Source organism: Sceloporus undulatus, chromosome 2 (assembly GCF_019175285.1).
Source record: "Sceloporus undulatus isolate JIND9_A2432 ecotype Alabama chromosome 2, SceUnd_v1.1, whole genome shotgun sequence".
Lineage (NCBI taxonomy): Eukaryota > Metazoa > Chordata > Lepidosauria > Squamata > Phrynosomatidae > Sceloporus > Sceloporus undulatus.
The window spans coordinates 81,451,594-81,466,575 of NC_056523.1; the positions used below are offsets into that span (position 1 = coordinate 81,451,594).

Genomic DNA, 14,982 nt, shown 5'->3' on the forward strand with positions numbered 1-14,982 from the left:
AGGAGAAGACTACTACTTTCATATTGCCTCTGTTCTGACACAGGCAGTTGTCCAAAGCAGATCTCCCACAGTTTCTTGGCTTCACAGACCCCCATCCCCTACCAGGCATTTGGGAAAGAGGAAGCATTGAGTCAACAGTCTTCTCCTGCTGACATATTCTGTGTAAGCATAAAGTATGTAAGTCAAACCAGCAGTTACACTAGCATAACCACTCCCATCAGATCTTGACCTGAGCTTCCAGCTAAGGTCAGCTAGCTGATAGAATAATACAGGTTCTTAGCCTTGTGCAACCCAGCTCCTATTTCCTGATTGACTTCCTATGCTACTGACCTCAAGATACCAGGTGATACCTTGTTCCTATTATCAAGCCTGCCTTTGTATTTGTAAGTGGCTTTGTTTCATGACTCTGTTATTTGACCATGGCTACCTTTGGGCTGCTTCATCCTGTTTGACCTCGGCTTTTCCTAAAGACCCTTCATTTCTGGATTGCCCTGATACCTGCCTGACACTGTGATGTTTATCACACTATGCTCTTAAAGAGGTACTATTCCAGTGTGACTCCTCTAGCAGCCTCCTGTTGCATGCTGGGATTGGCAGTTTTAAGGAGCTGAACTTCTCTTCCTGAGAATTCTAAATACCCCTCTTAAAACTGCCAATCCCAGCATGCAACAGGAGGCAGCTAGAGGAGTCACACTGGAATAGTACCTCTTTAAGAGCTCGTCTGATAAACACCTGTGACTGCACCATGTGATGCCAATCCCAGTGACACCACTGAGGAAGACCGCATACCAGATGGTTAGACTTGATCAGGGAGGACAGAGGCCTGGGCCTGCACAACTTCAGCAGAGAGGTTGAGCACGGGGGGGGGGGCGGCTTGGAGATGTCTAATCCTCAGGGTCGCAGTGAATTGAAGTCGACTTGAGGGCAGTTAACAACAATGCTAACAGCAGCAACAACAGCAAAACAACAGCAACAACTTCAACTTGTCTGCTGACTTATGGTGACCCCATGAATTTCATGTGGTTTTTTTTAAGGCAGGGAATAGTCAGAGGTTGTTTTGCCAGTTTCTTCCTCTGAAATATAGCCTGCAGCATCTGGTATTCATTGGCAGTTTACTATCCAAGTGCTAAACACTGCTGACCAGTAATATATTCTAGTCTTTTACTCCAAGGTGCAAAACACACTACAGAAATAATCCAGTTTGAGACTGCTTTAACTGCCCTGGCTCAGTGCTAGGGAATCCTGAGATTTGTAGTTTATTGTGGAACCAGAGCTCTCTGACGGAGAATTTTTATTTTATTTTATTTTATTTCTATCCCGCCTTTTTCCCAGAAGGGACCCAAGGTGGCTCACAATAACAATTCTAAAAACTTATTGCAATAAAACAATTAAAGCATCAGCTAAAAACAATATAAAATTACAAACATTAAAATTACAATGCCAATCCCATCCCATGACTAAACATTAAAATACTGACTGAACAGACTTCCGGTAAAGATGGCGGAGCGTTAACAGCAACTCTCAGTAGCGGGTGAGAAGCTGTGCCGTTTGTGGTAGTATTAGTGGGGTTAAATCGATCCCCTCATTAAGGGGGATGCAGGTGGGCTCACGGGATCCTGAAGACAGGGATTGTTGCCCAGATCGGATCCTAGGATCGGAAGATCTGGGCACTGTAACTGGAGGACAAGGGCAGACCGCAACCGCAAACGGGTAAAGCCAAGCCTTGCCGTGCCGGACTTTTAAAGGGAGGAAGACATAAGAGTCTCTTGAAAAAGCTGCTGCTTCCCAGAGACAGATCCTCAACAAAAAGCCTTTATCAGAGGGCTCTATAAAATTCATTTGACAGAAGAGGAGTTCCGTGCAGAGCTAAGTTTGTAAGCTTTAATACCTGGGATTCATTAACGAATGCTTACAGAACGGACGGAAAGTGCCCGGCTGGAACAAAGAATTTCTTTTTGGAGGACAAACTAACAACGGCAGGTGCAAGAAAGGGAGGAGAAAGCTGAGAAAAGCAGAAGCGAGATATAGTTAGGAGGTCTGGGAAATAGATGAAGAAGTAGAGATACCCAAGGAGAGGAGAAAGTTGACACTGATTTGAGGAGGAGTGGTTAAAGACGCCGGACAAGAACAAGAAATAGAGAACACTGTACGAGGATGAGAAGCAGATGGAGGCGGACAAGGACGAGAAGCAGACGGTGGCAGACGAGGACAAGAAGAAGACGACAGGTGAAGAACTATATAGATTGAGAGAGGATACAGAGAAATAAGAGACTCTGGACTTGTTAAAAACAATTGAAATTGGCTGTGGGGAAATGGGTTTTTGTGGGCTCTGTGTTTTCAAGGTCGGGAACCACGTGTAAGGGCAGGAAGTGACCAAAAGGGAAGTCGCATAGCAAGATAGATAACAAAGGCCTGTTACAGACTGCCAAAATAAAGCTGCTTTGGGTCTCTTTGGAGGTATGCTATTTAAATGAAGCATGGGTCCTAAGAGTCCGGAGGTTGCACCGAAGCCACACTGCATTCCTAAGCACTGGAGTGCAGCTTTGGTGCAGCTTCCAGATTCTTAGGGTGCATGCATCATTTAAACAGCATACCTCCAAAGAGACCCTAAGCAGCTTTATTTTGGCAGTCTGTAACAGGCCAAAGAGAGGAAGCCAGAGAAATAGAGGAGGTTAAGATTAGGGAAAGCCGGAAGAGCAGAGTGACGCCGAGTGGTTGGGAGGGATATTGCAAAGGAGAACAGAATTGAAGAAACAACAGATAAAAGAGCGACGCCTGTGGTCAGGAGGACACACAACAACGACTGCAAAGGAGAGCAGAATTGAAGAAACAACAGATAAAAGAGCGACACCTGTGGTCAGGAGGACACACAAAAATGACTGCAAAGGAGAACAGAACTGAAGAAACAACAGATAAAAGAGCGACGCCTGTGGTCAGGAGGACATATAACAACGACTGTCAAAATGGAAAAAATAGAAAGAACAATAGTAACAAGAGCAAGTGAGAAGGAGAAAGAAAGGAAAATGGTGCAACAAGCAGAAATAAAACAAAGTCAGACGAGAAGACCCTCTATAGAATTGAAATCAATGGACTGAAATTTGAAAATATTGGAAGCCATACAAAAAATTGAATTAAATATACGTCAAGAGATTAAAGACTTGAGAGAGGAATTAAGGCAAGATTTTAAAAGAGATATGGAGGAGTTGAAAGAAGCAATGAAAGGACTTTCAGAGGACGTGAAAGAAGTAAAAAAGAAGACGAGTAAGTTGGAGGTTAAAACGGAGGAACTTGAAAGAGTGACACAGGAACTAGTACTGTCACAAGCACATGAGAAAGATTTGAATAGAATGAGGGACTTAAAAGACCGAAGAAAATGTATAAATGAAGACCTTTATGATAAAATTGTACCGGTTTTGGCAAAATTGGTCAACTGTACACCAGAATATTTAGACCTGGACATCGATAAGATCTTTAGAATTAATTCTGCAGCGGCAAAGAACCGAGATCTACCAAGGGACATAGCTGTGTACTTCACCAGGGAGAGAATCAAAGACAGAATCATACAGGAAAGCTATGTAAAAAATATTACAATAAACGGGGTGGAGATAAAAATCTTTAAAGATGTCCCGGGTGAGATATTACTTAAGAGAAGGGATTACGCCACACTGACAAGGATGTTACAAATCATAAATGTAAGGTACAAATGGGAACCATTAGAGGGGTATCGTTTACATGGGGACAAAGATTTTATAAAATTGACACTCTGGAGAAGGCTAAGATCTTCTACAATAGCTGGTTTAAGGAGAATGAGGAATAAGGATGTTAAAGAGATGCAATTGATGAAAGAGAAAGAACAAGAAGAAAAAAGAAAAGAACAAGATGAAGATGAAATGAAAACCCACGAAGATAAGGAAGAAGGATTGAGAGACCCTGAAGAAGAAACGGAAGTGGAAGAAGAAAGAAATTTGTTGGGAGCAGTTGGAGGAATAGATCTGGAGTGGGATGAGGAAGCAAGAATTTTGAGAGAAAATCCTGAGACTGTGATAGTAGAAAAGAAAGACTGGGAAAAAGAGGAAAGTGAGAAAAACAAAGAGAACACAAATATAGAAAAAGATGAAATTCCTTTCATGGAATGTGAAAGGAATGAACTCTGGATATAAGCAGAAGAGAATTTTCCATGAATTAGAGAAACAGAGATGGGACATTTGTAGTATACAAGAAACTAGAATCAAAAAGAAAGATGTGAAATATCTGAAAAATCCGAAGTTAGGTGAAGCAGTTATCTCATCAGACATGAAAAAAAAGAATGGTGTAGCAATATACATAAAAAATAAATCATCTGTATTAGAAAAGATGAATGATAGTGAGGGAAGATATATTGGGATAGAAGTGGTTATAGATGGGGAAAAGACATTGGTTGTAGAAATATACGGCCCAACGGAAAAAAGGCTAAATTTTATAAGAAATTGTCTAAAGAAATAAAAGAGTTAAATTATGAAACGTATATTCTGATGGGGGACTGGAACGGGGTGATAGACCCGCAATTAGATAGATTATCAACAAAAAAATAATGGAAAAACAGGGGTAATTGCCTGAAACTTTTTTTGAAATGGTAGAAACTTTTTCATTATTGTATGTATGGAGATATAAAAATGGGAAAACAAAAGATTATACTTTCTACTCAAACCCACATAGGTCTGCATCGAGGATAGATATGTTCATCATCTCATGAGAATTGGTAGGGAATATTAAAGAAACAAAGATAAAAGTAAATAAAAATTCGGATCATAACCAACTCTACTTGGAGTTATTGAGAAAAAAGTGATTTAGATGGAGAGTTAATGAATCGTTATTAAAAGAAAAAGACAGAAAAAGAAATTAGGGAACAAATAAAATTTTATTTTTAGGAAATTTGAAAAAGACACTAATATGAAAATTGTTTGGGATGAAGCTAAGGCAGCAATAAGGGGCCATTGTGATAAAGAAAAAATGGAAAAAAAAGAAAAAGGAATAAAATGAGATAAAAATAATTTCAGAAAAAATAAGAAAGCAAAAAAAAAAAAAGAGGACCCGAAGAATAATAAAATAGATAGAGAGATAAGAGTTTTGAACAATCGACTTAATATAAAAATGACAGATGAAATTGTTAAAAAAATGAAATTACAAAACAAAGACAGTTTGAATATGGAAATAAGGCAGGGAAATTTTAGCATATAAGTTTAAAAAATGAGAGAAGAAAGACAATCATAGCATTAAGTGAAAATCAAAAGGGTAAGAACGAACAATTTAAAATCAGGGAAATATTTTATAGATACTACCAAAATTTATATAGGAAACAAGATAGGAGCAAAAGAAAACAGGAAAATTTAGAAGAATATATAGGGAAAATAGAAAGAATCAACATGGAAAAAGAAATCAAAGAGAAATTGAATCAAACAATCACGAAGGATGAAATAAGAGAAGCAATCAGGAAAGGGAGGAAAGGTAAAGCAGGTAAAGCTCCTGGTCCTGATGGATATACATTATATTTCTACAAAATCTTTGAAAGTGAATTATTAGAACCCCTTGAAAAAGTGTTTAATAATATATTAACAGAAGGTATTCCCAAATCATGGAAAGAGGCGAATATAACTTTAATACCTAAGGAAGGAAAAGAATTGGATTGCCCACCAAATTATAAGCCTATTTCGCTATTGAACACGGATTATAAAATATTTACGACCATTCTAGCTGAAAGAATCAAAATAATTTTAAAAGATTGGATAAAAGAAGACCAGTGTGATTTTTACCAGGTTGACAAATTAAACAAAATACAAGAATAATAATTGATCTAATTGAATATTATGACAAAAACCCAAGCAAAGAAGTAGCACTGTTATTTCTAGACGCAGATAAAGGTTTTGATAATTTGGATTGGGATTTTATGTTAAAAGTATTAAAAAAAACTAGATTTAGGAGATAACATTACAAAATGGATAGAAGAATTATATAAGGAACAAGGCCCGAATTATAGTTAATGGAATTAGAACAAAAGAATGTATAATAAATAAAGGAACAAGACAGGGATGCCCATTATCACCTTTACTATTCATAACATGTTTGGAGATACTCTGTAATAAAATTAGAGAAGAAAAATCAATACGGGGAACGAAAATTAAAGGTAGGGAGATAAGAGTAAGGGCGTACGCAGATGATGTGGTACTGGTGGTAGAGGACCCTATAGGAAATACACCTAAAGTTCTAAAAATATTAAATGAATTTGGAGATCAGGCGGGATTAAAAATAAATAAAGAAAAATCGGCTATAATTACGTGCAATATGACAAAAAAGAAACAAGAAACACTTCAGGGGAAAATAGGAATTAGGATACAAAAAAAAGTGAAATATTTGGGAATCTACATTACTAAGAAAAATAGTGATTTATTTGATAACAATTATAAAAAGGGTTGGCAGGAAATAAAGAAAAAATTGGAAAAATGGGATAAATTGCAACTATCATTATTAGGGAAAATAGCATTAATTAAGATGTCCATCCTACCCAAAATCTTATTTTTATTTCAAAATTTGCCAATAATTTACAATGATGGAATCTTTATAACATGGGAAAGGGATTTAAAGAGATTCGTGTGGGCTAGAAGGAAGGCAAGGATTAAACGGACAACATTAATGGATGACAAAGAAAGAGGGGGATTAGGAATGCCAAATTTGAAATTATACTTTCATGCATGCTGTCTGGAATGGATTATTAATTGGATTGATTTAAAAGATGAACAATTATTAAATTTAGAGGGGCCAGTCTTGCTTCTTGTAGAAGGGCATTCTAGAGGGCAGGAGCAGCCACTGAAAAGGCACTCTCTCATGTCCTCACCAGGCGAGCCTGTGATGGTGGAGGGACCGAGAGAAGGCCTTCCCTGGAAGATCATACGGCTCTAGCAAGTTTGTATGGGAAGATACAGTCTTTCAAATAATCTGGACCTAAGCTGTGTAGGGCTTTATAAGTCATAACCAGCACTTTGAATTGTGCCCAGAAACGAACTGGTAGCCAGTAAAGCTGTTTCAGCAAGGGAGTTATGTGGTCCCTATAACCAGCATTCTGGCAACGGCATTTCGCACACGCTGAAGATTCCGAGCAGTTTCCAAAGGCTGCCCCACGTAGAGTGCATTGCAGTAGTACAAACAGGATGTAATCAAGGCATGTGTCGCTGTAGCCACATCTAACATCTCATGAAATGGACACAGCTGGCACACACATTTTAACTGTGCAAATGCACTCTTGGTTACTACTGAAACCTCGACATCCAGGCTCAGAGTGGAGTCCAGGAGCACACCCAAGCTGTGAGCCTGAGATTTCAGGGGGAGTGTAACACCATCCAGCACAGACAATGTCCCTATTGCTTGATCTGCCTTATGACTGACCAGGAGCACCTCTGTCTTGTCTGGATTAAGATTCAATTTGTTTGCCCTCATCCAGTCCTTTACTGACTACAGACATTGGTTCAGTACAGAGACAGCTTCCTTGGAATCAGATAGAAGGGAGAGATAGGGTTGGGTTGTTAGAGCATGGAAAGACACGCTGTGTCCACAACGACCACCTACAGAGTTGAACCACATCGACAGGACACCAGGGAGAAGGAATCTGAAGAGATGTCTGCAAAGGTATTCAGGCCAAGAAGGAAAATATTCCTTCACCACTGCAAATGGCCTTAAGCTCCTGGCTTGAAAAATAATGACAAGAGCACTTCAAGCCTTCACTCTACACGAGGGCTTTAATAAATAAGTTACTTTGCCAACCAAACAACCATAACAACAAAACAGAGAGGCAGTTACTCTAACACCAACTGTCATAACTGACACCCTCTCTCTGAGGGACCAACTGTCTCACTCTCCCTCAGTGACAGTTGAGAATGACAGTTGATACTTGAATTATGGAATGTTGATGCTGTCAGTCCTTCTGAGAGAGAGTGCGACTTGAAGGCACACAAAACCAAACCAGGAAGTAATATTGCTTAACGACTAGAACATTTTCTAAAGGCAAAACATGGAGAGATTTTTTCTGAGAAATGATAACAAAACATACACTATAAGAAAAGAAAGAGAACACATGTAAACTTACAATTCAATGTTAGGGTATCATTCTTAGTTATCAGAGTTTATTTCTTGTACCCTCCATCAGTGGGCAAAATGAGCCTGATTTTTCACAGTATCTAGCAAATCTCAATTTCAAACAGTTGTGCTTGTGATACTGCTTTCTTAGAAAGAAAATCATACCGGTTTTTTTTTTTGGGGGGGGGGGGAGATCTACCTGCAAATATACCTTGACTTTCTGAATAAAGCAGATTGGCTACATTTCAGTATCCATATATACAGAGACCAGCTGGAAGGCCAGAAAGGAAATCTGCAAGCAAATATTGCATAACACCCAGTGTCTTGTCTACAAGGAATCACCATAGAACTATGATAAAAAGACTTGCTGAAAATGCTTGTAATACTTATTCTGTTGCAACAGTTGTCTCAATCTGATACCTCAGCCTTTCTATTTAGAAACACTGATATCATTCAATATCTGCTCAAAGGATATATCCAAATTCAGGTACAACATTACCATGCATGCATATATGCCCATAACATGCTACTGTGAAGTCCATGATTTAACAAAGTTAACCCTTCCCATTGACTCAAGTCAGCCATGAGGATGAGGGCAGCATCCTTTTATCTCATAAGGCAGCACACTCCAAAGGCAGTGCTACCACCTCAGGATAAAAATCTGGGTATATAGTGTGTGAATTTTCTGTTAGTTGTTTTTGGGTTTTTTGCTCCTCTTGCTTTCTCAATTTAAGGTGGTTTTACATTTTCCCAGGAGAATCACAATGATGTTGCATGTGATCTATGCTTTAAATAGAACACATGGATCTCCAAGGGAGCATCATGGCGATTTGGGAAAGCAGGGAGTCTTTGAAGTAAGCCTTAGATATTAGTACTGTAGCATTTACTCATCCAAGCAAGCAGGGTTCCTTGGCTGTTCAGAGAGAATAAAAACTGATGCTGGAAGTGTAGAGCTTAGGGAGGGTCAGAAACTGCAGGAGGCCAAGGAAGCTGAATGGAACTTGAAGAATTAAGGCTTCAAGAAAACCACTTGACTGATCTCTTAACCCCTTTCTCAGGCAGATGCAGAAGAAGTTGCAGAGAACATGTCTGCCCAGAGCCCTCCAGCTGAAGACCCCACGCCCTGTCCTTTGTGTGATCGCAGATTCCCCATTTCAGAAATTGAGCTACATGCCATGTATTGTAATGGCACAGGAGAAGATACAACTGAAGATGCTCCAGGTTTGTTACACCTGTTCTCATCTGCTGCTTGTCTGTGGTGGTTAACTCAGTTGAAGCTGCCTTTGTGTTGGTCTTTTCAGTTGCAATCTATATGGAGAAATAGGTAGTGTGGGTAGTGGATTGAGTGCTGGACTAGGGCTCCAGGAGACCAGAGTCTGAATCCCCACTCAGCCATGGAAACCCACTGGGTGACCTTGGGCAAGTCATACCCTCTCAGCCTCAGAGAAGGGCAATGACAAAATCCCTCTGAAATTTTTTTTACCAGAAAGCCATGTGATAGAGTCACCATAAGTCAAAAACTACTTCAAGGCATACTACAACAATAATGTCAGTATGGAGTCCAATTGTATGGAGACCAAATTGTTAAAAGCTTAAGAGTTTTAATTTTTAAAAATACAGAGTTGACGGATCCAGTGTGTTATTCAATATGATGCCTTTCCTTAGGATGTCATGCTATTAGCCTGCATCTTGAGAAATTGTGTATGTTATGTTGTGGCATTTTTTAAAGAAATAATCTTAATTTATATGTACAATTAAAAACATATTCCATCTTGAATTCTTACAATATTTATTTTCTCCTTTCTTGCTTCCCTCCCTCCCATCCCATCTCCTTATTTGATTCATGTTATTGAGGATTTTTTAACAGCATTTCTTCTTTTCATTTCTATTTCCGTCCCCTTCTCACTACTTTATATACATATTTTGTTTACTCATGTTAGGCTATGCACATTTCTGTTTTATTTCTCTTTTCTATAATAATTTTCATCTACTTTTTACATAAGCCAAAGAACATTATCCAATTTAATCTTTCTATTTTCAGTTCTTATCTTCAATTATTTGACCATCTCTTTTTACAATATTTTAATAAAGGATCCCATATTTGTTCTTCTCTAATTGATTCATCCTTCAACGATGTTGTTACTTTGTCCATTTCTATTGTGTCTAATGCCTTAAGTAACCATTCATCAATGTTTGGAGCTTCAGATTCTTTCCAGTGTTTTGCTAAACTCATTCTTGCCGTTGTTATCAAATATCGTTGCCATTTTAAATTTCTTCTTCCCTCCTTATCGTCTATCATATTTAATAAGCATGTATCTGGTTCTCATTTAATTTTAATTTGATAGATTTCTTGCTTTTATATATTTCATTCCAATATCTCTTAACTTTTGGGCAAGTTCACCACATGTGATAAAAGGAATCAATTTGATTTTGACATTTCCTACATGTACGTTCTCTATTTTTGTAGATTTTTTTCAATTCTAGATGAGGTTAGATATAATCTGTGTATCATTTTTATAAGATTTTTCTTTATATCCATACATTAAGTGAAATTCAAATAATTGCCCCAGGCTCTTTCCCATTGTTAATTGAATACTGTGTCCTATATTTTTAGCCCATTCAACCATACATGATTTTATTGTTTCTTTCTCTAATTCTAATTTTAAACACATCTTATATGTTCTTGATATGTTTCCTCTTTTATTATCATTAAGTATTTCATCCATTTCTGTTTTTTCACTTGTTATTCTGTATTGTTTAATGTCCATTCTGAATCTTTCCACCAATTGTCAATATGGAAACCACTGCAAATTTATTCCCTTCTTATTTAATTCTTTACGACTTTTCATACCTAATTTCTCATTTTCTTTTTTAGAATTCCTTTATATTTTAACCATCTTTTTACCATTAATTTTTCTTTTCTCATAAAGGCCTCATGTGGGGATGACCAATCAGGAATTTGCCAGTATATTTTTTCTTTGTATTTCTTCCAAATCCTCCATAGTGCTCTTCTTATTATATGATTGTTGAAGTCTTTATTTTGTTCTAGCTTTCCATACCAGAGATAGGCATGCCGGCCGTATCTCACATTAAATCCCGCCAAATCCAATAATTTTTCATTCTCTAGATGTATCCAGTCTTTTAACCAATCTATATAGCAGGCATGATAATATAGCTTTAAATCTGACATTGACAGTCCTCTTTCTCTGGTATCCATTAATAATGTTCATTTGATCCTTGGTTTTTCCCCAGCCCATATGAATTTTGTCAGGTCTTTTTTCCATTCACTAAATATTGAATCACTTAAAATAATAGGGAGGTTTTGTAAGAGAAACAGTTCCGGGAAGATGGCGGAGTGATGGTCACAAACTACAGAAGTGGGTGGTAAGCGACCGTTCATGGAGCTTATAGCCAGCAAAGCATACTAATTTAGACACCAAACTGGCTAAAAAGGTCCTCTCGATAAAAGGGACTCGGATGGGCCCACGGGGTCCTCAAGATAGAAATTAATTTTGATTCTCAGAACGATCCCCAAGAACAATCTCCAGGGAGATTGGAATGGAGGTCCCTGAGAGAACAAGGGTGAACTGTGGCCGTGAACTGGGGTTGAATTACTCCAGCATAACTCTGCCGAAAAATCCCCCCCCCCTTTTTTTAAAGAAAGGGGATGGGGAAAGAAGACTGATATGTAGTCAAAAAAGTTGGGATGTAAAACAGGTCCTCAACCCCAAATACTCCATTGGAGGGTGAGAAAAACTTTGAAGGGGTAGAAAAGTAGTGATTTAAAAGGTTATGAAATAAATAAGCAAATATTGACAGCAAGAAGCAGACAGAGATGAGGAAGGAGAGGAGAACCTGATGGTGATAGAGAGGAAAGAGAACAGAGGTCGAGAAGCAGATGGTGATGGAGAAGGAGAGGAGGAGAAGAAGACAGCGGATGAAGATGAGAAGCAGACGGTGACAGAGAAGGAGAGAAAGACAGCAGACTAGGATGAGAAGCAGGTGGTGATGCAGAAGGAGAGGATGACGAGGATGCGAAGCAGGCAGAGACGGAGAGGGAGAGGGGGATAGCAGACATGGATGAGAAGCAGACGGTGACGGAGAGGAGAACAGTGGACAAAGCAGATGGTAATGGAGAGGGAGAGGAGGATAGCGGACGAGGACGAGAAGCAGACGGTGACGGAGAAGAAGGGAAAAAATAATAAAGGGGACATAATACATATCGAACAAAGTACATTTGAAGTCAGTGTTTTCAAGGTAATTGAACAAGCGAACATAAAAAAGTGATCTTAGCGGAAGTAAAGTGACAACATTTAACGAGAGGTAAAGGTAAATGGGAAAGAAGGTTTGGGACTAGAGAAACAGCAACACTTATTGACTACTTGGCCACACTACAACAAGATAAAGTCGAGTGAACAGAATTGAGTAGACTGGATCATATGAGCTAATTAGTATATATTGAAATAAAATAAATTGAATCTGGTTTGGACTTTGATATAGATTTAAATATTTAGATTTTGGCTTAAATCCTGATACAAAATTATATACAGTGTGCCCGCGTCATATGCGGCTTCCAGCATATGCTGGAAGCTGTGCCAGAAAAAAAGCCTCACGCACCCCAGAAGAAGTAATGGGGGGTGTGACCGTGGCCCGCGGACGGCACCACATAGCCGCGGCACGGGGCAGACATGAGCCCCATTATTTCCATTGGGGCTTGAGCTTACGCATATTTTCTTTTACATGGGAGGGGGGTCGGGAACGTATCCTCCACGTAAAGAAAGGGTTCACCGTATAGGAAAATAATAAATTTTATTGTATAGGAATAACTGTATAGGAATTTAATACAGATCAGTGAAATAGAAGGGGATTAATCACTTTTTGGTAAATTCGCTTGGGAGGTAACTTGACTGGTGTAATCTGAAAAATTGATTTTCTCTAAAGAAATGTATAGTAATTTAGTTATATTGTTATTATTTAATCAATTGGAATAAATTAGATTAATTGGTTAAAACAATTAAGAAGTGGACAAAATGTTAATAACAACAAGAGAAAAAAAAGGAAAATTTTACAGTTATCAGAACAGAAACAAATGATAATGAGAAAACCTTCCATTGAACTGAAAATGTCTGACCTGAATTTGAAAATTCTAGAAGCCATTCAAAAATAGAAATAAATATAATTCAAGAAATAAAAGATTAAAGGAATGAGATAAGACAAGATTTTAAAGAAGAAATGGAGGAATTGAAAGAAATAATGAACGGAATATCAGATGAAGTCAAAGATTTAAATAAGAAAATTGGAGATTTGGAAAACAGCAACAGAGGTGAAAAAAGTGATAAGAAACCTTACACAAGTGCAAGATCAAGAAAATGAACTTAGCAGAATGAGAAAGATCAAAGAAAGAAAGATGTGTATAAAAATAAGAGGCCTAAAAGAACAATATAACGAAAACTTATATGAAAATATTATTCCTGCTTTTGGGAACTTAATTGAATGTTCAAAAGAATACCTGAATATGGATGTACCGTATATTCCGGCATATAAGACGACTGGGCGTATAAGACGACCCCCAAATTTACAACTTAAAATAGAGTATTTGGGATATATTCACTGTATAAGACCACCCCTCTCTTCCTTGATAAGTCAGAAAGGAGCTGAAGGCACACAACAGCAGCAGCAGCAGCAGCAACAGAGGAGAAAGAGGGGGGAGGAGAAAGAAGAAAAGGAGAAGAGGAGGCAGACTCCACTACACTCTGAGGAAGGAGTGTGTTCCATGTTTGAAATAACAGCATACACAACATTATTTCACCCGCCCCGACAACTCCTCCCGCCCTTCCTCTTGGTGCATCTACACTTTAGAATTAATGCAGTTTGACACCACTTTAAGAGCTGCTGCTCCATCCTATTGGAATCCTAGGATTTGTAGTTTTATAAGGTCTTTTGCCTTCTCTGCCCAAAGAATGCGGGGTGCTGCTCCAAACTACAAATTCCAGGGATTCTGTATGGATGGAGCCGTGGCAGTTCAAGTGGCTCTTATTGGAATCAAAGCCCAGGAAGCTTTGTGCCAAATAGAAATGTGTTAGGCTGCAACTGCACTGCAGAAATAATCCAGTTTGACACCCCTTTAACTGCCCTGGCTCAGTGCTATGGAATCCTGGGAATTCTAGTTTTCTGAGACATCTCAGCAAACTTTGGTGTGACAACAAACTACAATTCTCAGGATTTCATAGCACTGGGCCATGGCAGTTAAAATGGTATGAAACTGGATTGTCTCTGGAATGAAGATGCAGCCTAAATTGGATCCAAGACACACTGCAGAAATAATCCAGTTCAAGACCACTTTAGCTGCCCTGGCTCAGTGCTAGGGAACCCTGGGAAGTGTAGTTTTGTGAGACATTGAGCCTTCTCTGTCAGAAAGAGCTCTGGTGCCACAACAAACTACAATTCCCAGGATTCCCTAGCACTAAGACAGGAGATTTGAAGTGGTCACAAACTAGATTATTTCTGCAGTGTGTTTTGGACCTTGGTTATTAAAAATGCTCAAGGTCCAATCCATACTGCAGAAATACTCCAGTTTGAGGCCGCTTTAGCTGCCCTGGCTCAATGCTAGGGAACCCTGGGAATTGTAGTTTTGTGAGAAAGAGCTCTGGTGCCACAATGAACTACAATTCCCATGCATCTGAGGAAGTACGCTTAAGTCTAGGAAAGCTGCCAACTTTTCTTTCAGTGAGTCTCAAATGTGCTACAAGACCTATCTCTCTATCCTCATCATCACCACTATTGTTATCATTAAATCCAAATGCATCTGCAGAAGTGGACTTAAACTGGCAACACTGATATAAATAAATAAATAAAGGATAATAATAATAATAATAATAA

At 38.5% G+C, this 14,982-nt stretch overlaps 1 protein-coding gene across 5 annotated transcripts in view; it reads left to right on the plus strand.

Annotated features, from left to right (window-relative positions):
- UIMC1 (ubiquitin interaction motif containing 1) overlaps nt 1–14,982 on the plus strand; it is a 158,255-nt gene that overhangs the window by 102,441 nt on the left and 40,832 nt on the right. For 4 of the 5 annotated variants that reach the window (XM_042448381.1, XM_042448384.1, XM_042448380.1 and 1 more), the window contains one exon: nt 9,162–9,324. In XM_042448381.1, the coding sequence (XP_042304315.1) occupies nt 9,162–9,324 (163 nt within the window). Of the gene's footprint in view, nt 1–9,161; nt 9,325–11,922; nt 13,731–14,982 lie in introns of those variants that run through there. The other variant, XM_042448385.1, reaches the window with a different exon arrangement.